Genomic DNA, 23,886 nt, shown 5'->3' on the forward strand with positions numbered 1-23,886 from the left:
AGCTTTGCTGAACTTTCCTTCTATAAACTCAGTTATACTTCAGGAGATGTCAATATGCCAGAGCACTGATTTTCTCAGATTAGTTTTGCACTGTATGAAGAAGTATTTCCTTTTGTCTGGATTAAACTGTTGTCTGTTAATTCATCAGGTGACCCATATTTTTTGTACTCTAGGAAAGTGTAAACAACACTTCTGTATTCACTATTTCCACATCATTCTTGATTTTACAGATGCCTATCACAACCACCTTAGTCTTTTCTTTTCTAAATTGAACTGCCCTAATCTTTTTTTAGATTTCCTTTGTACAGAAGTCACTCCATGCCTTACTCATCATTTCTGATCTTCTCCAAAACTTTTCCAGTTCCACTGTATCCTCTTTTATCCTTTCCTAATAGTTCATAACATAATGCTAGCCTTTTTGATCTCCATTGAGCAACAAGTGGACATTTTCACAGAATTATATACAGTGAGCCCAAGATCTCTTTATTCAGTGTACCAGCTAATTTAGAACTCATAATTAAAGAAGTGTAGTTGAGATTATTTTTCCATGTACATGACTTTGCACTTATCAACACAGAATTTCATCTGCCATTTTGCTGCTCAGCCACTCAGTTCAGTGAGATCCCTGTATAACTCCTTATAGTCTGCTTTGGACTTAACAGTTTTGAATAAATTTGCCATTTCACTGCTCATCCCCTTTTCCAGATCATTTATGAATATGCTGAACAGCACAGTTTCCAGTACAGGTCTTTGGGGGGACACTGCTAATTTACATCTCTCCATTGTAAAAACTGGTAATTTATTTCAGGGGTGCAGAACCTCCAGCTTGTGAGACTTTACTTGTCAGGGTTAGCCAGGCCCCCAGATGGTTTTTTCACCTGAGCATCCTCAGACACAACCACTCACAGCTCCCAGTGGCTGTAGTTCACCATTCCTGGTCAGTGGGAGGAACAGAAATCAGAGTCTCTGGTTCCTGCAGTTCCCGTTGGCAAGCAGACCATTGGGAGCTGTAGGGCTCCATGCCTGCAGGTGCCCAGGTAAACAAACCCCCTGGTGGCAGGCCAGTGGCCAACCATCACAAACCACATGTGGCTCCCACCCCTGGCTTATTTCTACTTTTCTATTTCCTATCTTTCAACAAATTACTGATCCATGAGAGGACCTTCCCTGTTATCTCACAGCTATGAAGTTTCCTTTAGAACTTTTGTTGAGAATCCTTTCTGAAAATCCAAGTACAGTAATTTGACTGGATCATCCTAAATCATGTGCTTGCTTACTCCCTCATAGAATTCAATTAGATTAATGAGGCATGTCGTCTTTCTTATAAATGCCATGTTGACTCTTCCCCAACAAACAGTGCTTATCTATGTGATTGATAATTCTGTTCGTTATTTAACTTTCTTCCAATATGTCCAACTCACTGGTATGTAATTGCCAGGATCTCCCCTAAATCCTTTTAAAAAATTGGCATTGTATTAGTATATTCTAGTCTTTGGTAAAGTGAGAAAAAAACAGGCACCATAATATGGGACTATGTTGCTGACAACCTCCCAAGTAGCTCCAGTACTTGGAGAGGTCTCAATCTGGTTGCACATCAGGCTTAGACAATCAAGCTCTACATGAGTGGCAAATACAAAGCTGATCTCCTCACAAGACTAATCCAAAAGAAAGTGTGATCAGAGGTGCATTTGCATTTTACATGTGACCAACTATCCAAAAGAGAAGATGTTCCATGTCCCTACACTCCCTATCTTTTCTCATTGTTGTGTTTGCCTGCTTGGATTTAGGACAATTACAATTGGGTCTGATTGCTTGGTATTATATAGAGATGTGAGGCACAGTGAAAGGCTAGGCTTTTTGTTCATAACTAGGTTGCACAGCATATACAGAAATAGAAAGGAACTTTTTCCCTGTGTCAAACTGCCTCAGTCTGAGCAGGGTTTTTTTTTGTTTGTTTGTTTTTGCCTTGTTCTGTGCATATAAGAGGGCATTACTTGGCCACTTAAGCTTGTAGCAGTTATTTTAGATTCTGACCAGAGACAAGACATCTAGCTCTCCTGGGCTGTGTCTACACGTGCACGCTACTTCAAAGTAGACGTAGCCCTGTTTTGTCATAAAGTTGCTGATCTCAGAACTGAATTCCAAGTTCCAAGAGTGCACTATGAAAAAAGGATATAGCAAGCCACCACTGACATCCCTGATCAGGACAGGTCTTACAACCAGGCATAGATTTGTGGTATTCTTGCTACAATTTTCTGATTCTTTCCATTCACACAATGGAGCTGCAAAGAACTGTGGTTTCAGGGACTATTTCCTGGTTAGGGAAGCCTTTAGGTATGCTAAGGTTATATCAATTTAATTAAGACGCTGAAGTTTTATGCTTAATAAAATTGCCATCAAGCCCCATCAGGAGCTGGTATTTTATCTCATGCCATTTTGGTCATGTCACCCAGCAAAAGCATGTAATTTCATTTGATATTGCATTTTAAATATGTAAAAGGATATTACTGCTCATTTTCCTGTTTATGAAATAATACTGCAATTCTATATTTCTTCAGTATTACACTTACATTATATCCTTTTGACATATATGTGTAGCATCTTTTCATGTCTCAAACACAAAAAAGAAGTATATTTTATTATGGTAATTCAACTTGCATATGGTATGGGAATTTTCATTGGTCATCTAGCCTAAAAGTGTATGTTATTTTCTGAAAAGAAAATAATATTCATGTAGTTTAGTGTCTTATTATTTTAGCTTCATTTCTTACCTCAGATTCAGGAAGAATGATCTCAAGAAGATTTAGGAAATACAACTTAAAATTCTTAATACAGCATGCTCAAAGTATTACGTGCATTTAATTATCCAGTCATTAGTGAAAATAAATAATTTTGAAGTAAAAGCAAGTTGGCAGTTTAATATTTTCAAATTATGATTCCAAGTTTCTTCGTAAATAAGGAAATGGCAAAAATAGCAGTAACTTTGTAACATGTATAGTGAAAAAGGTCAAAATGAAAATGACCCAATTATTGAGTCCTCGCATACAGTTAGAAAGAATGGAAATACAATTAAGCAATACAAATTACATTATCTTTTTTCTTCCTTACTTGCAAGAAATAACTCATCTTCAAAATATTTTATTTAATCCTAGAATATTTTTAGATGACCTACGAACAGCTGGTTGCATAGGAAGACTACAGTTTTCATTTAGAGACTTTTGCTTTATACCTTGAAGCTGCGTCTACACGTGCACGCTACTTCGAAGTAGCGGCAGTAACTTCGAAATAGCGCCCGTCACGTCTACACGTGTTGGGCGCTATTTTGAAGTTGAAATCGACGTTAGGCGGCGAGACGTCGAAGTCGCTAACCCCATGAGGGGATGGGAATAGCGCCCTACTTCGACGTTCAACATCGAAGTAGGGACGTGTAGACGATCCGCGTCCCGCAACATCGAAATAGCGGGGTCCTCCATGGCGGTCATCAGCTGGGGGGTTGAGAGATACTCTCTCTCCAGCCCTTGCGGGGCTCTGTGGTCACCGTGGGCAGCAGCCCTTAGCCCAGGGCTTCTGGCTGCTGCTGCTGCAGCTGGGGGTCCATGCTGCATATACAGGGTCTGCAACTAGTTGTTGGCTCTGTGTATCTTGCACTGTTTAATGAAAGTGTGTCTGGGAGGGGCCCTTTAAGGGAGCGACTTGCTGTTGAGTCCGCCCCGTGACCCTGTCTGCAGCTGTGCCTGGCTCCCTTATTTCGATGTGTGCTACTTTGGCGTGTAGACGTTCCCTCGCTGTGCCTATTTCGATGTTGGGCTGAGCAACGTCGAAGTTGAACATCGACATTGCCAGCCCTGGAGGACGTGTAGACGTTATTCATCGAAATAGCCTATTTCGATGTCGCAACATCGAAATAAGCTATTTCGAAGTTGGGTGCACGTGTAGACGTAGCCTTAGAAGACAGCCCCACATATGGCATATATACATGTGCCCTGTGAGGACTGAGAGACGTTTATTTATGTAAAGTCAGGTCAGTGCTGAAAATGCAAATGAGACTTGAAAATAATCTTGTGGATGACAATATGAAATTTTTACCTACTGTTATCAATAGAAAGTTTTTTTTTTCTATTTTCATTGTATCTCAGCCATAATTTTGTCATGTCTATATAACCTTTATGCAAGAACTATTAACTCATTTCTGTCCTATTTCAGGAAAGCCCTACTTCTGGCACTAAGGACTTAATTGAGATGGAGGTCTCACCTTTTAATATTATTGACTGTCCAGTGTGAAAGCACCGGGGCTCCACTAATCCTTTCATAAATTTGCTAATTGCTGGTCCAATTATAGCACCGAAATATCTTTGTTAGCAACTTAAAGATTCACAGGAAAGGCACAGGAAAAGGATCCTGAAATATTAGAAAGCCCATGACTATTCTGAGTACCCTGTACTAGCAGATTAACACTCCTTTTAAGGCTTGACATTCAATATGACAATTCATTGTTTCCACAGTACTGACTTTTGAGACCAAAAACAGTATCTAGTGGCCTAGCTGCCACCAAATGGTCTGTTCCTCGTACCTCCATGCATTCCCAGGGAACAGCTTTATGAAAGATTCCTTTTAGCTTGAAATGTGATGTGTTCAACATCTAACATATGTCCTTAGGGCTATATGGATATCCCTTTGCTAGCACCTAGACAGCACTTTTCCTCAAAGAGGTTTACAGAAATAGAGACATATCATTGCCAAGCATTCATGGTATCCAATGGCACTGAAGCAATTTTATAAGTATGGTCCTACTCCTAAAACTTTAGAGGATCGAGAGATTCTTATGTAGCTCATATTAAACATTGCAACACGCAACAAGACAAATATAATTGCAGAAAATAAATCTCCCCCTATTTTTTTATTCTGAAATTGTATTTGCTTTGTTTTCAAGTTTGTGCAGTTTTTAGAAATTATTTAAACACCTATCCACATGGGGAATGTACTTAAGGCTTGCAATTAAACACAGCAGAAAATATTTAACAAAATATTTACATTTAACAAAAAATGTAGAAGTGGGGAAAAAATCTTCCAGACTTTAAACTGTTAAACAATAGTAAAATTCTTATGAACTAGTGATACTGTCATTGAACTGGAGACTGTTTTAGAACAAGCTTGCTCTGGCTTTTTCACCCTACAATTTGGAATCTGCTCACAGTACTGCCAGCTTAACCAAAAAGGATTAACTCTCATATCCAACTGAGAACACAGATAATTCTCGGTAATTGGTAAAAAATGAAGATGAATGGGGCTGAGAGATAAGGAGCAATTAGCTCATCAGCAGTTACAGCTGTGCACTCAATCCGGATCCATCTCTCGTGTCTCGGCCCCTTTTAAACAACCCAACCAAAATAAGCATAGGACAACTCTTCCCCAAAATATTGCTATACCTGCCCATCATTCCTCCCTCTTCCATTTTACTTCCTCACAGCACAGACACCTGCCATAGCATTCTTTGTAGACCTGTGTCTACAGCCAATCTTCTTTTTAAACTTAAAAAAAAATTCAGAAAGCAAATGACTACTGTAGACACTCTTAAGTTCCCTGTCAATCGTTTCATTATAGCAGCATCATCTGTTTGAAAATATAAGCAATTCCCTCGTCTAATTATAGAGAGGATTTGAGGTTCATTAACATTGCCAAAGCAGAGAATCAGATGTGCAACTGCAGAGCTGTGCTCAGTGGCCTGCATTTTCTGTTTCCTTTTATTTGCTTTCTCAAGGTCTCCAAGACTTTTTCCTGAAACCATAAAAGTAATTCTTTCCTTTGGAATAGATGTGTGTGTTTAGGGAAAGGAAATGACCACATTTTGTACAGTTCTATTATTGGGAGAGGTCACTAGAGAAAAATAATTTCATTGCAATGTCTTTTTTCACTCTTTTCGGAGGCAAGAAGGGATAATGTTAAGCAAGGCAACCATTAGACAACAGGACCTGGCTTTCCTTACCTGAATCTCAGAGTTTAAATGCTGTAAAACTAATATGAATAAAAAGGAAGCCTAAAATGTGAAGAGCACCTCTTAACTTTCAGCACATTTTGTGGTTGTTCAAGGATGATTGTGCTAGCTAAGTGTAAAGTACTGTCTTGTATTTCCTAATTGTATTTAGAAACAGAGAACACCAAAGTCTTTAGGATTGCTTCACTTCCTTAAAGAAATAATAGCAAGATTTTTGGTATGAACGTAGTTTAAACAATAACATTTTCTATGGGACATCTGTTTTGAGATCACATTTTGAATAGATATGAACTCATTTCCTACTAAGAAAGTAATTTACTATTGTTGATAGCTGTTTACAAGTTCCATGAGTCAGATATTAGCTAGTGGCAAAGGTCATCTCAACTCCTTGGAGTATTACCTAAACTGTTTACATAGTATTTGAATCATATAAAATGTTAAAGGAAGCAAAAATACAGGGACTTTTTCTCCTAACATAGGTTAGCTCAGAGAAATTATTTGAAACGTATTTACCCTTAAAGATTTAATCCCTTTTACAACTCTTTGTTAAATAAAATATGGCAATAAGCACAGTAACTGTTTAAAGGAGCAAAACATTTGAGATACTCATTTTACTTCTTTGTTTTGAGTATACAACTCAAATATACTTTATGATCCGTATAACAAGATATGTTAACAGCATACAAAAGGGGGAAAAAGTGAACTAAATTTAAAGTTTGACCTTGTAAATTTTCTTCCTTTAATCCTGCATTTATGAGAGCATAATTCTGGAAGCAGCAGAGTTTTGAATGCTGGTTTGTGTACATAGTTCTTTAAACAAATAATAATAATAACAACAGTAATAATAACAAGAATAACAATAATAATAATACTTATTATTATTGTTATTATTATTATTATTATTATTATTTATCTGGCTTGCATGTTGTATGTAGAGTTGCCACTAAAAAGAATCCAGGACATTTTTCCTTCTTATCTGCAATGTAGCTCGTATCAGGCAACCTGTCACAAGACAGTACTTGATATAAACAAGAGATTGCAAAGACATCTCAGTAATCAATATTAGGATGGCTACAGTATGGAAGCCCCAACCACTGCATATCATTTGTCTCAGCATCTATTTCTATGACCAAATGAAGCATTAATTCAAATCATAAATCTATGGTGATTTAAATCTGGGAATGAGCACCTGCCTGCTTTAATGATTTATTTTGTACATTTCAGTAAGCAGGAGATTTGTCCATATGAACTGACAGGTCACCTTCAGATGCCAGCAGCAGACTGTTTATCACCATGCAGACTAGCATCTCATCTTAGCAAGTAAATATTAAACTAAAAGAATCCAATTGATTGTGGATGGGGGAGAAAGGCGTAGCTGCCATATATTTTACTCAGTGTGCTAATACCTCACTCTGTTTCCCCCTTGGTTCCTTAGGCTTTTTTGTATTTTTTTTCCTCCCTAACTTGATCATTCTGGTGGAAGGATGCAAGCTCAAGGTTACCATATAAAACTGAAGGATATAAAATAATTACTTATTACTATAATTGACTTCCTTTAATTCTCTTTACTTGCTAGACTTTTGGCCACTGCTTCAAAGGACCAGTTAATATCCAGTTGTGGATAACTGCAAAATATTCAGTCATGAAAGTGTCTTCTGTAAGTCATATTAAATGTCTGACTAAACCTAAAAAAGCAAGACATTTCCACACTAAAGCTAACAATTCAAATTGAACTTGGTGCTTAATTTGCCTGTTTGCAGATAGTGCAGGAGCCAGCAATCACATTACCCACTCCAAGCATACTAAATATGCTCTCAGAGCACAATAAAATGAAATCAGTTACTTTTGTTACCCCTGATTTTTTTCTTTTGAATGTATTTGGTTAGGTGCACCATGCACACTTAAAAGCTATGTCTACACTACAGCTATCTTTCAAAAGAAGTCCTTCTGGCAGATTTCGTCCGAAAGACCTTCTTTCAAAGCATTGTGTCCACACACAAAAAAGCAGATCAAAAGAGTGATCAGCTCTTTTGAAAGAGAGCATCCACACAGCCCCTGCTCTTTCAAAAGAATGGCCAGAAATCAAAAAATCAGGTGCCATGAGAACTGTTCTTTTGAAAAAAAATGGCCCGAGGAGCATCCACACGTTTTCTTTTAAAGGAAGCTTTTGAAATAAGACATTCTTCCTGAAAGGGGAGTGGAAAAGCACTTTCAAAAGGAGCATCACATTTTTTTGATTTAATTTCAAAGGAATACTTTTTGTGTGTAGACACTCCACGGGATATTTCAAAAGAGCCCCTTCTTTCAAAAAAATATTTCAAAAGAACTTGCTAGCGTAGACTTGGCCAAAACATAGACTACGAATAAACTACTTTTATTAATGTTTTATCCCTTCCTACTGTTCTCATTGGCCGTGTCTACACTAGCCCCAAACTTCGAAATGGCCATTTCAAAGTTTACTAATGAAGTGCTGAAATACATATTCAGTGCCTCATTAGCATGCGGGCAGCCGCGGCACTTCGAAATTGATGCAGCTCGCTGCCACGCGGCTTGTCCCAACGGAGCTCCTTTTCGAAAGGACCCCGGCTGCTTCAAAGTCCCCTTATTCCCATCTGCTCATAGGAATAAGGGGACTTCGAAGTAGCTGGGGTCCTTTCGAAAAGGAGCTGCATCGGGATGAGCCACGTGGCAGCAAGCCACGTCAGTTTCGAAGTGCCGCAGCCGCCTGAATGCTAATGAGGTGCTGAATATGTATTTCAGCGCTTCATTAGTAAACTTCGAAACGGCCATTTGCATGGCCGTTTCGAAGTTTGGGGCTAGTGTAGACATAGCCATTGTGTTTAAAATGCAAGATCAACTGTATGTATTGTAACTCACTGATAATGCATGTAGCTAATATATTTAATTAGTTTCAGATTTCTAGATAAACAAAATATTGGCTACATATGTGCTGATACCACTTTAAAACACAGGTTTTGGTCATAATTGGGGAGATTTGTTTTTCAAAGTCAGAAGTACCATTTGTGCCTCCAGAAGTTTTCCCCGGTAGTTACAGGAGTTCTTCCAAAGCCTGTTCAGATATTTCTTAACCCAGCATAGCATTCATTTAAGAGTGTCTATCAGGCCAAAGCAATTATGACTTACACCGGAACATAATGACTACTTTTAAGCTATTATGGCTTATTCTGATGACCTATAAATATCCATAACTGATTGACTAATATAATTATTAGTTTAATTTCCATAATTCCCTACTTGTATATGATGCTACACACCTGGTTAACCACGCTAAACAGTAAGCAAAGTACTGAGCTAAGAGGCTTGGAGAAGACATAATACAGCAGATGACAGCATAACTCTAACAATTATTGTGTATTCACAGAGATCTGCATAAAGACAAGGGAGACAGTAGAATGTTAATACCTATTGCAATGAGGCTGAGGAAGAGCTTCATTAATAATTAGAACAAAAAATCAGTTAAGTAGCACTTTAAAGACTAACAAAATAATTTATTAGGTGAGCTTTCGTGGGACAGATGCACTTCTTCAGACCATAGCCATACCAGAACAGACCTTCTGTTCTGGTCTGGCTATGGTCTGAAGAAGTGCGTCTGTCCCTCGAAAGCTCACCTAATAAATTATTTTGTTAGTCTTTAAAATGCTACTTAACTGATTTTTTGTTTTGGTAGTATATAGACTAGCACAGCTTTCTCTCTGTTATTAATACTTAGGTAAGGCACAGTGGCTAGTAAGCATTCTAAAAACCCTTACTGCACATCAGGACAAACTGCAGCTTGTGAGCCACATAATACTCTTTTACAGGTCAGGTGGGGTTAGCAGAGCTCCCTGTGGCTCTGCATCCTCCACCTACCAGACTGGGGGCAGGGAATGAGGGATGATCTGCAGTAAAGTGCTAGAGCTAGAGGCTTGTGTCCAGTACAGGGGAGTGTAAGGGAGGGAAGCATCAAGGCCCACCACTTTGCAGTTGCATATAAGGCACGTTCTCAAAACTTCTACAGATTATTATATATGGCTCACAGTATCAGTAAGTTTGGCCACCCCTGCTTTACATCTATCATAGCACATATTTACTACAGAAACAACACGACCGTACTTACACATTTATCACTTTTGGTCATTTATCATATGAAATGCTTGTAAATTATGCTTCTATACATACTAATTTTGAGATATGAAAAAAATTAGATTTTCTTTTAATCTAACTCAGAAATTATCTCCTTAGCTGCTGTTCCACAGAGGCTGTAATCTATTTATTTTGTTGTTAACCATTAATAACACCTACACTGCCAGAGACATATCAGAACTTTGTCTCTAGAACTGCTAAACACGTTTACAGTCCCATAGCACAATATCTGACCGTATTACTTCACCTAACACACAAATTTGAGTCCTGAATTCAACAGCTACATGTGTTCATGTCCATTACTGCCTCTTCTTCCACCCAGATGGCAATTCTTTCCTGTCATCCTTCCTCATTGTCCCACTTTTCCTTTGCTTCTCAGACAACTACCTGACCTCTCCAATCACTTGCTTCTCCCCAGCTTTCAAACTTCTTCTACTGCCTTTCTCTTACTCATCTCTGCCTTCCTGCCATGAAGTGAAGTTGTTTCTTCCCTCCCTTCAGCTCTGGTAATTGCCAGTATTTCAGTGTCTAGCACACCAGTCAGGGCCTGCTTCTCTACTGTCACTAGAGTAGCTTTCTGAAGAGCTTTGGTGGTTTTTCTGTGCTCCAAGAATATTTTTTTAACTGACACTCTCTTGATAGGAATTTTCAGGTATACATTTTTGTTGTTGTATGAAAATATGGCCAGAATGTTTTGGTGCTGCTGTTCCCAGTCTACCTATATTTATGTAAGTTGACTAGAAGTACATACAGAAGTACACAGAAACAATAGCCACCTACTTTGATTTCTCTTTGATGAAGGAAATGCCTCTCCCCTGAAGTCAACATGGTATGAGCTTCCCTCCATCTGCCATGGAAATGTGCAGTATGGATGGAGCGGCTATGATAAGGCACGTACGCCTGGAGGGACCTCCTGCCTCAGGTTCATTACCTTCCCATTGGCTGCAGATGGGGGAAAAGACTAGCCCATTGGCTCTTGTGGGCTTCCCTGGACTCTTCAAAAGACTCTGGATCCAGATAACAGCCACTTTTATTTATTTTTAGTGAAATTAAACAGGAAATATTTTCTCTTAAGAGTAATCTCAAAAGGTATGAAAAATAATGGGGGGTGGAAGAATGTACTGAATTATCAGAGCCATTTTATTTCCATATATGCTTATTCTGAGAACAGTGTCCTGGACACACATTTTAGTGACCGAATTACTACTTTGGAGCTTTTTTACTAGTACTCTTTCAGTACAGTAAAATAAGATAACAAACCACTATATTGCAGGGGCATCCATTTGATTAAAGATTCAATCAACAAAAAATAAAAAATAGTCAGTCTAGCTTTGAAATCGTCTCAGAGAGGAAGCTGTGTTAGTCCTTATCTTCACAAAACAAAAAAAGCAGTGCTGTAGCACTTTAAAGAACAGCAAGGTAATTTATTAGGTTATTCACTTTTGTGGAACAGACCCAGATTTGGAAAATTCTAATCTGATCTTGATCCAATCTGTCATGCCTCTGACAAAGCGGGTCTTGGTCCATAAAATCTTATACTCCAAAAAATCTGTTAGTCTATAAGGTGCCACAGGACTCCTTGGTATTTTTGCAGATACAGACTAATATGGCTATCCCTCTGATACTTTATTGTTTAGCTTTGAAATGTATTTTATCAAACCAAACTCACCATACAAAAGCATATAATGGATTGGAACGATTTCTTTTTCAAAAGAACAGCAATCGCTGTTACTTTTTAAGGAACACAAAAATACTCAGTTAACATTTTAAGCAAGTGTTTATATAAAATATGAGAGTAAATGTAAAGCATGATAATAATTTATTGGGTATGTGTGTTCTTCTTTTGTCACAGAGCACCTGAAATTATGAAATATTTTGTTTCCAAGCTAGCTCTGAATTACCTAAAGTCAATATCCAGCAGAGTGAGTAGAAGACATGGTTAAATTTCACTCTGACACTTTCATCTGTCACCCTATCCGTACTTTGAAAAATGAACTCTTAGCAATCAAACTGCTTTCTTTCATGGAAAATATTAGCTGAGGTCTGAAGTAACATCTTACAAAGAAAGGATGTTCTCAGTAACAACAACGCTGAATGCTCCTGTAAAGGTCAGCTACATAAAAAGCTAAACTTGCACAAAAAGTTTTATGGTTTTAATCAAAGGTTTTAATGTCGGGGGAGAAGAATCACTGTAGTGAGATATTGATATACGTATTGAATGCTTACTTCCAAAACTTACCAACACTTGAATTCAGATCTCCATTCTCAGACTCTGCTCCATGCTGGTTATTACTAGCATGATAGTTGGACATAGCTTCTAATTTGATTTTTTTCACTTTCATTGCTTCTGCGATGGCTGCATTGGTAGCAGCTGCTGCTGCTGCAGCTGCTGCTGTCAAACCTATAAAGAAATATGAATGAAACTTAATATATATTATACTATGACTCTTCATTAGTGTAGGGTTTGAAACTGTTACTCTTCCTTCATCATTTACTACATAATTAACAGAGGATATTACTGAATAATATTAATCCTTATTTTTTTAGGAGCCTCTTTACTTTTAATGTAAAATGCATAATATACTATGTAAATAGTTACCTATACATATGTGAATTCACAAAATTAGTCTCTAATTGCTTTAGTCAGAACACAACTGCAACTACAAATATAACCATTTTGAAACCTAACTTCTGCAGCAAACTATGTATTTAGGTGCAAAAGTGGGTGTAAATAAATATACCTGAAATAAACTGTGGATGCAAAGCTACACTTGAAACGTAGCTAAAAATCAGGCCCACAGAGTTTGACTATCATGTTAATGACTAATAAGTAATAGTCACAAGCCAAGATCTTTCGGATCTCACACAAAATTCCAAGCTATTCTAGTAGAATAAGTGCAGCATACTAAGACAGCCATAGCTTTCTTAAAGGAATGGTTAGCACTATAGATAATAGAAAAATACCTCAAGACATCAAAGAAAGACTTCAGGGCTTCCTTACAAGACACCTCACACTAAGTATATAACTCCTTTATAACTCCTCTAATTCCCAAACCACTCTCCTGTAGTACAACAGCTACATCTCCTATGAAAAATTCTACATAACTGGAAAAAAATCTCTGCATCCAGCAATATTTGAGTAACACTATACTGCAACCTGAGGATGCACTTCCTTTCAATAATGTTTGTAGAACAACGCAATTTGCAGTCGTCACTCTACATTCATCCTTCTACCAATGCCCTGAATAGGGGGCAGCATATAGCTGTGTCATGCCATGAGGAACCCAAAGGAGAAATGTTAATACACAGACTGACTGTTCCTCTTCTGTTCCCCTCTTACTTCTGTAAAGGGAGAATTTTGCCCACTCCTTCTGCCAATCGCAGCATCCTTACACCTGCCTTGCAGCAATCCCCTTCTTCTGTGTGGTGTATTCAAGAACGGTGGGAGGTACAGGTCTGTCAACTCATTACCCCTCTCCATGTATCTGCTTCCTCCTACCCACACCCTTGACATAATAGACAGTGATGAGGGTCTCACTCCCCCTTAGCAAGGCACAGCTACTACACGCTTACACATCAGGTCTACCTACCTGGAAACAAGTGATGAGGGTAAAATATTAGTTTTTCTATTGAAGTAAGTTTCTAGCACTTCCTACTGTCAACAGAAGCTTGAAAACATAACACAAGTTTAACTAGCCCTAGCCCTAACCCTTGCCTGTTGCAGTAAATATTATATAACTCCTTGGTTCCACCACTATTGTTCCTGCTGAGGGGTCTCCCGCCTCCTGGGAAGAAGGGATCCACCCTATAGCCTCACAGGGGCTCATAATACTAGTAAGGGACTGCTGGATCTGCTGGAAAGAGAAAAGAAGCAATACCATGTATCTGCCTTGGCCTATTCCAGTGGCAGGATACGGCCATAATAATGGAAGAAAGGGCCATAATGGAGCCATCGTGTGTCATATTGTGCCTAGGATCGAGATTGCCTTAACTCTTGTTCCAGTGCATATAACTGAGACCCAGATTCTGCCTAGCTCTAATACCATGATAAACCTTTAATGCTTCCAAGTGTTGCTGGAATTGTAATTTGTACTGTAATTACTTTTGGTATGGTTATATCAATATAAGATACCAAACATTTTTTTGGGTAGTAGGAAAGAGTCCAAATGTCAAGTATTAAAGAATAAGGTGGATGGACATAAACCCATTTTAACATTTAGTACTCCTATGAAACTTGCATATTCATATCTGACAAATACAACAATACAAATGCCTGGCAATGATATTTTTAGCATAGAGGAAGGATAAGAAGTTATATGTTATACAGATTTGGTTACAGTTCCTAAATTAGCCTCAAAAAAGGGATGATGCACCTCTGAACTTACAATTGTATCCTGTATTTGTTATGCAGCATAATACCCTATACTTCCTTTTTCTTAACACCATTGTCAAGCTATCACTAGTGTCTTTAACAAACACTCCTTTTCAGAAAAGTCAAATACAGCATACCTAGTGAAAGCAAACTTTCTTTTTCATCAGAATACATCAATATTCAGATCTATTATCTTCCAGTGTTATTCCCTTGTTGGTAAAGGCTTTTGTACAAGGACTAGAAATCTGAGCCACATACTGTTAAGCAGACGTTACCAAAACTATGCTTGTAGTAATATTTTTTGCTTAAAAAGGAAAAACATAAAAACAAATTGAACAGTTTTCATTCTTTTTCTTACTAATTCCACAGGTCATTGATACAAGAACACCTTGCTACTGAGTTAAATTCATTTCGTCCATATACACTCTGAAATATCAGGCTCTTGCAGATGAATGCACGGGGTTTAGATGGAGGAAAAGTCCACTAAGCTGAGGCCACTGCTCAGGACTGCACTGGTCTTCTCCCCTAAGTAATTCACAACTAAATACTCCTGTCCTGTCACTCTGTTCTCTACACCCTTCATAACCACAACATGGCTACGTCTACACGTGCACGATACATCAAAATAGCTTATTTCGATGTAGCGACATCAAAATAGTCTATTTTGATGAATAACGTCTACATGTCCTCCAGGGCTGGCAACGTCAACGTTCAACTTCGACGTTGGGCAGCACCACATTGAAATAGGCACTGCGAGGGAACGTCTAGACGCCAAAGTAGCACACATCGAAATAAGGGTGCCAAGCACAGCTGCAGACAGGGTCACAGGGCGGACTCAACAGCAAGCCGCTCCCTTAAAGGGCCCCTCCCAGACACAGTTGCACTGAACAACACAAGATCCACAGAGCCAACAACTGGTTGCAGACCCTGAGCATGCAGCATGGATCCCCAGCTGCAGCAGCAGCAGCCAGAAGCCCTGGGCTAAGGGCTGCTGCACACGGTGACCATAGAGCCCTGCAGGGGCTGGAGAGAGAGCGTCTCTCAACCCCTCAGCTGATGGCCGCCATGGCGGACCCCACTATTTCGATGTTGCGGGACGCGGATCATCTACACGTGCCCTACTTCGACGTTCAACTTCGAAGTAGGGCGCTATTCCCATCCCCTCATGGGGTTAGCGACTTCGACGTCTTGCCGCCTAACATCGATTTCAACTTTGAAATAGCGCCCAACACGTGTAGCCGTGACAGGCACTGTTTCGAAGTTGGCACCGCTACTTCGAAGTAGCGTGCACGTGTAGACGCGGCCCATGGAACATAAATACCATGCAATGTCCTTAGCCAGCCATCTGTACCACGATCCATTTGGACCACTGTAAAAAGGCAAAGTCTCTATCCAAGGATTCTATTTATCTGAAGTCCTCTTGAGACTCTCAAATGTAAACGGCAATTCTACAAAATAGCAGCTATCATTTCATTGACTGAAAATCTGAAAAAATGGTACAAGCTGAGTCCAGAAATGTCTTAAATGTCTTAAGCTGATGGTTAACTGTCCATACCCCATCTCACTCAACTACTACTTTCTTGCACCAAGCTAGACTTGGAATTTCCTAGTCTTGCAAAGATTAAAATAATGGTACAACATAGTCCTTTTCCCATTTTTTCATTAGGCAAATGGAATCTGCAAAAATTAGATGAACAAAAGTCACCTTTAAAGGTAATTTAGAATGATAACAAGAACTATTTTGGATATTCAATAGCTTAGCTAGTAAGTTACTTTATTCTCTGTTAATATTAGTTTGAAAAGTTAAAGAAACATCAAAATCCTCAATAGACTACAGTCAATGGTACTTATCATTAATATTCTGAAATTGATAAGCTGGTTATGTCTGGCATTCTTCCTGCTGATTATTCAGTAAGACAGGCAGCTTTATAACTATCTCATCACTCCACCGTCACACAAATTTCATCGACAGTGCTCATGCACAGCTATTAGCAATATGAATCTAACCATTACAAGAGGGAGGAAAAATCGAACATGTGGCATTAATACGCAGTCTTGGTTCCTAACCATCTGATAGGCAGATGGTATAAAGCGGATTCTCCAGCTGAAATGAAGGGGGACATCATTTAAAACCTTGTTTGCATTCTAACTGATATCAGTGCCATATTGATATACATGATACATCATGGCAGGATTTGAACAATCTAGTTTGTTTCAGTCATAAATGTTTACAGCCTTGTTTTTTATTTTTAGAAGCGTGTTTTGAAGAGCATATTTTTAATTTATGAAACCCATTGTTTACTTCTGTTGAACCAAAAGATTAGCAAGGAGCAGGAATATTAAATTATCACAACCACAGCAATGTAACTTCGATGGATGAAGGAAGTACGTTTTTTTTTCAATAAAAGATGTTAGTAAAGGAATTAAAAAATTAACCTAGACATTTTATGCATTAAATACATTTATTCATTTAAACCTTCTAGCTTTTTTTCCCATGAGGCATACTTAGGAGTTGAATGCTTTACACAGCTATTCATTCATGGCTCTCACTGTGTGCAATTAATCTTGTCCAACAATTTAATTCAAAAAGCAAAACATCAAAAAGTAAAGTTAAATTCAACAATCATGGTCCTGAAGTAATCTCCTTGCTGCTGACAGTTCTATAGACTCATCGGCAAAAGTCTGTTCAAGGTGTCTTGTAAGAGCTGTGTAAGCTTGAATTATAACTCAATTGAAAGCTCTCCAAGCCTCAGTAGGAATTCACATCTTAACTTCAGCTAGAAGTAGATCACAAAAAAGAAACAGAGTAAATGATCTCTTTTACAAAGTCCTTCTCCTTTCTACCACTTAAATGCAGGCCATAAAATTGTACTGGAATTTGCATCCTTGAAATTGGATATATTTTAGAATAAACATATTTGAAAAGAGCTACCTTACAACAATTAAACAGTTTGTAATTTCTGTCATTAACTATGCAATATATTTTAAAATTATAATTGTATATTTAAATACAATTTGAATTTTTAATCCTTACTGATACTAAACCTGTTTGCACCTATGTAGGATAAAGAGGTCTGGAAACTGAGAAATCAGCTTCAGTGTTTATTTGTATTATTAATTAATTAGACCATCTTTGGAAGAAATAATTGCCAATTCCTGGTTTGTGGGAACATGCTGTATTCTTTTACAGTGTTTGCTGTTGGTTGAGAATAGCAAATCACAGAACTTGACCAAAAGGTGCAGAAATTTTAATAGTCATGGATCTTAGAAGCAAAGCTTAAAGAATATTTCAAACCACTAAGGTTCCACAGTGAGCAGTACTGGAGAGCATCTTTTTTTTTTCTTTCCAAGCCTCATGCACAGGGCTGGAAAGGATGAATCTGACATACAGAAGTGGTACCCAGTTGTCAGAGATATGTTTTATAATTGGGTAAAAGGAAAGTGAAAACTCAATTTTCAGCTCAGTAAAATGAAAGCCCTGGCATTGCAGCTCATTCTGTAATCTGGTGTTTAGTATTTGGCAGTACTTGAGGCTTTAGAGGTTTGGTGTGCTGTGCAACTGCTAGGACATCTTGGCCTGTGGGACGTTCATAGCTGTTAATTATCTCATCCAAGTTTCTCCTTTACCAAGTTTCCTTTACCAAATATAATCAACATTTTCCTGACATACATCCAGACAACTCCACAGAAGTCAGCAGAGTTTCATCAGTGTAAATGAGATTGGAATTTGGCCTGTCACGTGCGGGACTGCAGGGCACAGAAATGAATGAACCAAACAGAAGACTCAAGATCACTTCTTCATGGCAGCAAACTTCAGAAAAGCTGTTAAACTTTGCTAGCAGGATACTCAGGAAAACAGCCCTCTGTACTGGCCAGCTTATTCCAGGCTGGTACCAGTGATAATGTCTGACACAGGCTACTGCTCTCCCTCATGTGCACCTGCCTGCTTAGGAAGGATTTATCCAAATTCCAGTTTTGACAATGTGAGCAGTTCATAACCGTTCAAATTGGTTAAATACACGAGTATTGTATGTACCCACACATGTACAAGTACACTCTGTTGTTTGGGTATATTGAGCATTCATCTGCACAAGTACTTCCAGTGAACCCCAGGGGACTACTAGTGGAAATACTATATGGCTAACTAAGGAGTCCTGAGTCAGGCCCTAAAAGTAACAACTTAAACTTAAATCTAGCAGGCATACAGCATAAGAAAGCAGGCTCATTTATGGATGTTTACAGAGTCATTTCAGGAAATCTTGAAATATTGTCTCTACATACAAGTCTGCTATGTAATTGTTGGTGTCTCTTTTTAAATGATATGACCCTTTCAATCTGCTGACTGCAAAAGAATTCTTTGTTTGTTTGTTTGTTTGTTTGTTTAATTAACAACCAATTTTGGTAGTTTTGAATTTTTTTAGCTAAAAGCTATCAATGGCTGGTATTACATTTCATTCCCTGTATTTGCACAAAAGTCAATTTAGACATACAGAAAGAGTATATCCATCTTGTGGGAAGTAATCCAAATATTTTCTAAATTCTGTCAGAAGCCTTTCAAATTAATTCTTAATCCTTTTTCTTTACGTTTATTTAAACTGCACTGACTTGAAAATAACTTATTTTTCTTGACCTAATTTAGGAATTGATCATGCAGGTGGTAGTCAGGCCCAGTGAGAATTTTGCTTGAGTAACAAATGCTCAAAAGACTTCATCCTGAGGAGATCACCAGGTCCAAGCCCCTACTCAAAGCTGGACCAACCCCAGCTAATTCATTCCAGCCAATACTGTCAAACCTGGCCTGAAACACCTCTCAGGTTGGAAATTACTCTACCACTCTAGAAAATCCATTCAAATGTTTCACCAACTCTCTAGTGAAGTAGTTTTTTCTAATGTCAAGACTAGACATGCCCCACTGCAACTTGGGAGCATTGCTCCTTGTTCTGTAATTTGTCACCACTAAAAGGGCCCTCAATCCAGCCTCTTCTGGCAGTTGAAAGCTGCCAGTTCATGGCAAAATTCCTGTTGACTTCAATGGTGCCGTTCGAAGCTCTAAGGATACAACTATACAGTAAGCAGTCGCCCATAACAGCAAGCTTCAGAGCCGATAGACTTAGGCCTCCCAAGGCTTTTACTACAATGTTAAACAATGCTAAAGAGAACTGGGTAGACACTGTGGCTGGAGCTGGAGCCTGAGTTCCAAGCAGTCTCAATGGCTACACAGTGCAGTAGCACAAGCCTGCTGACCCGGGCTCTGAGACTTGCTGCCACTCACTAGGTAGACATACCAAGTGGTCTACTATACCTATCCCAACTGAAAAACATGGGAATTTTTCCACTGATTCTGAATTAAGCAGAATCAGAAACTTACACTTCCATGTTCTACAATAGCAGACACTTAAAACAATGGGAACGACAAGAAGTCTCGTGGCACCTTATAGACAAACAGATATTTTGTAGCATAAGCTTTCGTGGGCAAAGACCCGGTCCCATGAAAGCTTATGCTCCAAAATATCTGTTAGTCTATCAGGTGCCACAAGACTTCTTGTTGTTCTCAAAGCTACAGACTAACACAGCTACCTCTCTGACTACAAAGAAAAGTTTGCAGTATGGGAATCTTTGTTCCATATAAAATACATGAAACCTTAGAAGTAGATTTTTCCACTTCAAATTATTTAGGCAGTTTGTTTGAATTTAAAAGAAATCAAGACTTTGTAATTTTGCTAAACATCATGGATTAGTCCAATCAGGTCTGCTGATAGGGAATGGAGCCCCTGATGGTGTGCGCCCTGGAGGCACCAAAGGGTTGGGTGGGGGTAGTTAGCTCCAGTTCCTCCCCTTCCAGCTGAGGGCCCACCTCTTCCTAAAGTCCTGGCAAAGACTCACCAGCCCTGAATCCAACCTAACCCAACAGTCTTTGTACACACAAAACTCCCACAGACTACAATTTCTGAGTGATCGAGGAATTCTCTACCAGACTATATAACTGTTCATCCCTCATGTTGGACTTACACTTCTTACCACTCACTCATATTTTTCAAACAGTTAAAAATGACTGCTATAGTTTATTAGAGCACAATGACGATTACATAGTAAATAATTCATATCCCACTTAAGTTTCCACAGAAAGTGTTTGGAGAAATTTAATCAATTATTAAAATTCTATGCATTGTAGGCCAATACTGATCTTGCATACACTGAAGTAACTCAGTGAAGTCATCACACTTAAAAATTGCTGTAAATGAGAAGAGAATCAAGACATCTGTTTTTAATCACAACTAATCACGTTTTTCATGCAACTATGCTTAAGTTGTATTAGGAATTCTGCTGCATATCTAATATATTTACGAGTCAGAAAAAAGTTAAATGGCAAAAACTAGTATCAAGATTTCAAAACCCCTTTTGCTTTTGGTCAACAAGTGTACAATTATTAATACTACTACAGAGAAATAGATAAATTTAATTTGGAAATGAGTAATTACTACTTTAAAAGCCATCTGAGTCCCATCCTTAGCTAAGAAGAATTTATTGAAGAATATAGGGAATTTTGCATAAAAATAGTCAGGAAAGCATACCCAAATGTATATATTTTTTAAATAAAATTGATAGAAACATTAAGATTTCATTACTTGGTCTGATAGCTTGATCTTTATTTGCTCATTAAAAATGGGTAGCAAATAAAGCAAATAAAGTGAAAACTTAATCCCCTCATCTGTACTATATTCCATTTAGAGAATCAATGGGCAGCTATTCCCCAAAATTGTTGAGTTTTGTGGTTTTATTCCTTTGTAATCTTAAACTGTAAGGTGAAATAATCTATCACAATATCATAATAAATGTTAAAGGTTTTCATTTTTTAAATTTATATTGTGAAATTTCTGGATTTGATTTTAATTCAAAGTATTTTTGCAGAATAAATTTCTGCTGTATATAGGTTGTCCAAACAATCACTGACTTTTCTAAGAACAGTTTGAAATACTACTGAAGCGCTTACAGAATCAAAACAATACAACTAAGTGAGAACAATTTTTTTTTCTTAAACAACAGTCATCTCTTCAAAAGCAATAGATTCTCAGTCCTCATTCAATCTCTTGCATTATTCATTTCATGTGCAACCTCATGCCGGACCATAAATTGTTACTTTATCTAATCAAAGGAGACTTAACTCTACAGAAGGTCAAAGGTTTAATTTTGTGAAGTATTATCTTACGCTATGAGTTTAACTGAAAAATAGAAGAAGAAAAACAGCCAAGAAACTGGTAATAAATGAACCTTTATTGCCTCAGGCATTGGCCTAGTTAATAAACTTTCATTGAAGGTTTCTTTCAACTATTATGGACAATGAAGTAAAAAAAATCTTAAATTACAGCCATGTGTGACTTTTAAAGCAGGCATTCTTTTTTTTATCTAAACCTCCCTAGCTTAGAAAAAAGACAAAGAGATTGTCTTCAATTTCTTAACCAAAAATGTATGCTTCTAAACAGATGAAAAGTGCAGAAAAAACCTTTGTAAAAGCAGAGGTCAGCTTTGAACAGTGTAAGTTTTTTTTCTGTAGGTGTTGAATCCTGATTCACAAACTCTTTAGCCAAATGTTTTATAAAACTTCAAAAAGAAAGCGCTGTTTTTATAATGACAAAATGATGTTAATGGACAAATTTTCTACTTTACCTTTGCATTGCTAGAGTACAATAATAGCTATTATTTAATAAAATGATTTGTTATGAGAACAGCTTACCCATAAATGTTGCAAACAAAAGTTCCTCATTGCTTTTTTTTTTTTTTTCTGCTGGGGGGGTATGCATTCTCTCACGCTTTCATAGTACTATTCTTTTCTTTACTTGTGGATAGGTGCACATCTGAGCTTATTGGCAACTGGTGAATTTTCTTGATTAAAAAACATTCTTACATCTGAATAATATTTCATTCACACTAACACAGCCAAGGAGATCAAGGAAAATCAAAAGGATTTAGTAAAACTCTTTCACATTAGTCTAATTTCTAGCTAGATGGGCATCATTACTTAATTGTAACTTTGCTACAATTCAGCAATACTGAAAGGACATGTTCATGCCTGTAACAGCAGTAATGTAGCTAAATATTCATAATCTTTCAACCACCGGCAGCTTTGTGGGGTTTTTTTAAACTAATCCACAGCTTGACACAGTTCCTAGGGTAATGGCACATGGTACTTCAGTTAACTAATATCCAAACTTTTTGAGACAGTCTTGTAGCTCAGTAGATGTGCCTCTCTTCAATATGTGGGCCTAATCTCACACACACTTCATGTATCTGAGTGACATTCTTCACTTGAGTAGTCCCATTGTAGTCAATGAGACCACTCGCACGTGTAAAAATTTAAATACTTACACGCAAAAATAGAGGTAGGCTCAGGGGTGGCATTTTATCTTTGGACCACAACATATCAGTCCTAGATTTTGTAGCATATAATAGTCCCGCTACTTTTACGCAATGTAAAAAGAGGGCCAAAGCAACTTTTTAGCCTTCAAGGAATGTATAGTTTTTTTCTAGTTAACCATGTCAATCAGCTACAAAACTTCTTCAGGTCTTTCCCTCCCCAGAAAAAGAAAGCAGCTTTACTTACTCATAAATAGGAATACATTTGAGGAGCACAATAATGCAAAGAGTTAGCAAGGCATATAAGCAGTTTTTTGTCTTGCTGAGATGAGATATGATCACAGCTGTATGTTAGTATATCCTCAGCAGACAGCTGAAATGCAGACTTCTACATAAGAGGATTTTTAAAAGAAGTTTGTACATAATCATTCATTAGCAGCATAAAAATTGGATATATACTGCAAAAAGTAATATCCAATCACTAAAGAACTATATTAATTCTGTTTCTATCACATTTATATGTAGTTGAAAGTATGACAGAGTTTTGACATAATTTCAAAATCTATTACACTGAATATAGTAAAAAACCTAACCAAAAAGATTTAGTTACTGATTTCATTGTAAAGACAAGTTCAGAAAACGTAGCATTTAGTAAATTATTCTTTCCAGAAAAGACATGAATCTTGAAAATGTGCTGACAGCTATAATACTTTACTATTGTTTCTCTTTGTTTAAAATTTTGATACACAAGATACACTTCAGCATTTTAATTATAGGAAAATTCTATTTAACAAGAAAAACTAGTAATTGTTTCAATGAAATATGTTCTCATGTTAAAAAAAGATATCAGAATAGTCAAATCCCATGTTTAAAAATTAAAATTGATCCCTTGCAAGGGACAGAGATACTTTCCCCTCACTCATTGGCCATATCTGCATGAGAAGCCTCTGTCAACAGAAGTTACTGTCAAAAGGGATTTCTTGCCAGAACTTCTGTTGGCAGATCACATTGGCCGTGGCTACACTAG

At 37.7% G+C, this 23,886-nt stretch overlaps 1 protein-coding gene across 6 annotated transcripts in view; it reads right to left on the reverse strand.

The window, feature by feature from the left end:
• DACH1 (dachshund family transcription factor 1) overlaps nt 1–23,886 on the reverse strand; it is a 523,814-nt gene that overhangs the window by 245,621 nt on the left and 254,307 nt on the right. For all 6 annotated transcript variants that reach the window (XM_074988771.1, XM_074988756.1, XM_074988763.1 and 3 more), the window contains one exon: nt 12,375–12,536. In XM_074988771.1, the coding sequence (XP_074844872.1) occupies nt 12,375–12,536 (162 nt within the window). The remainder of the gene's footprint in view (nt 1–12,374; nt 12,537–23,886) is intronic.

The sequence above is a fragment of the Carettochelys insculpta genome, chromosome 1 (genome assembly GCF_033958435.1).
Source record: "Carettochelys insculpta isolate YL-2023 chromosome 1, ASM3395843v1, whole genome shotgun sequence".
NCBI lineage: Eukaryota > Metazoa > Chordata > Testudines > Carettochelyidae > Carettochelys > Carettochelys insculpta.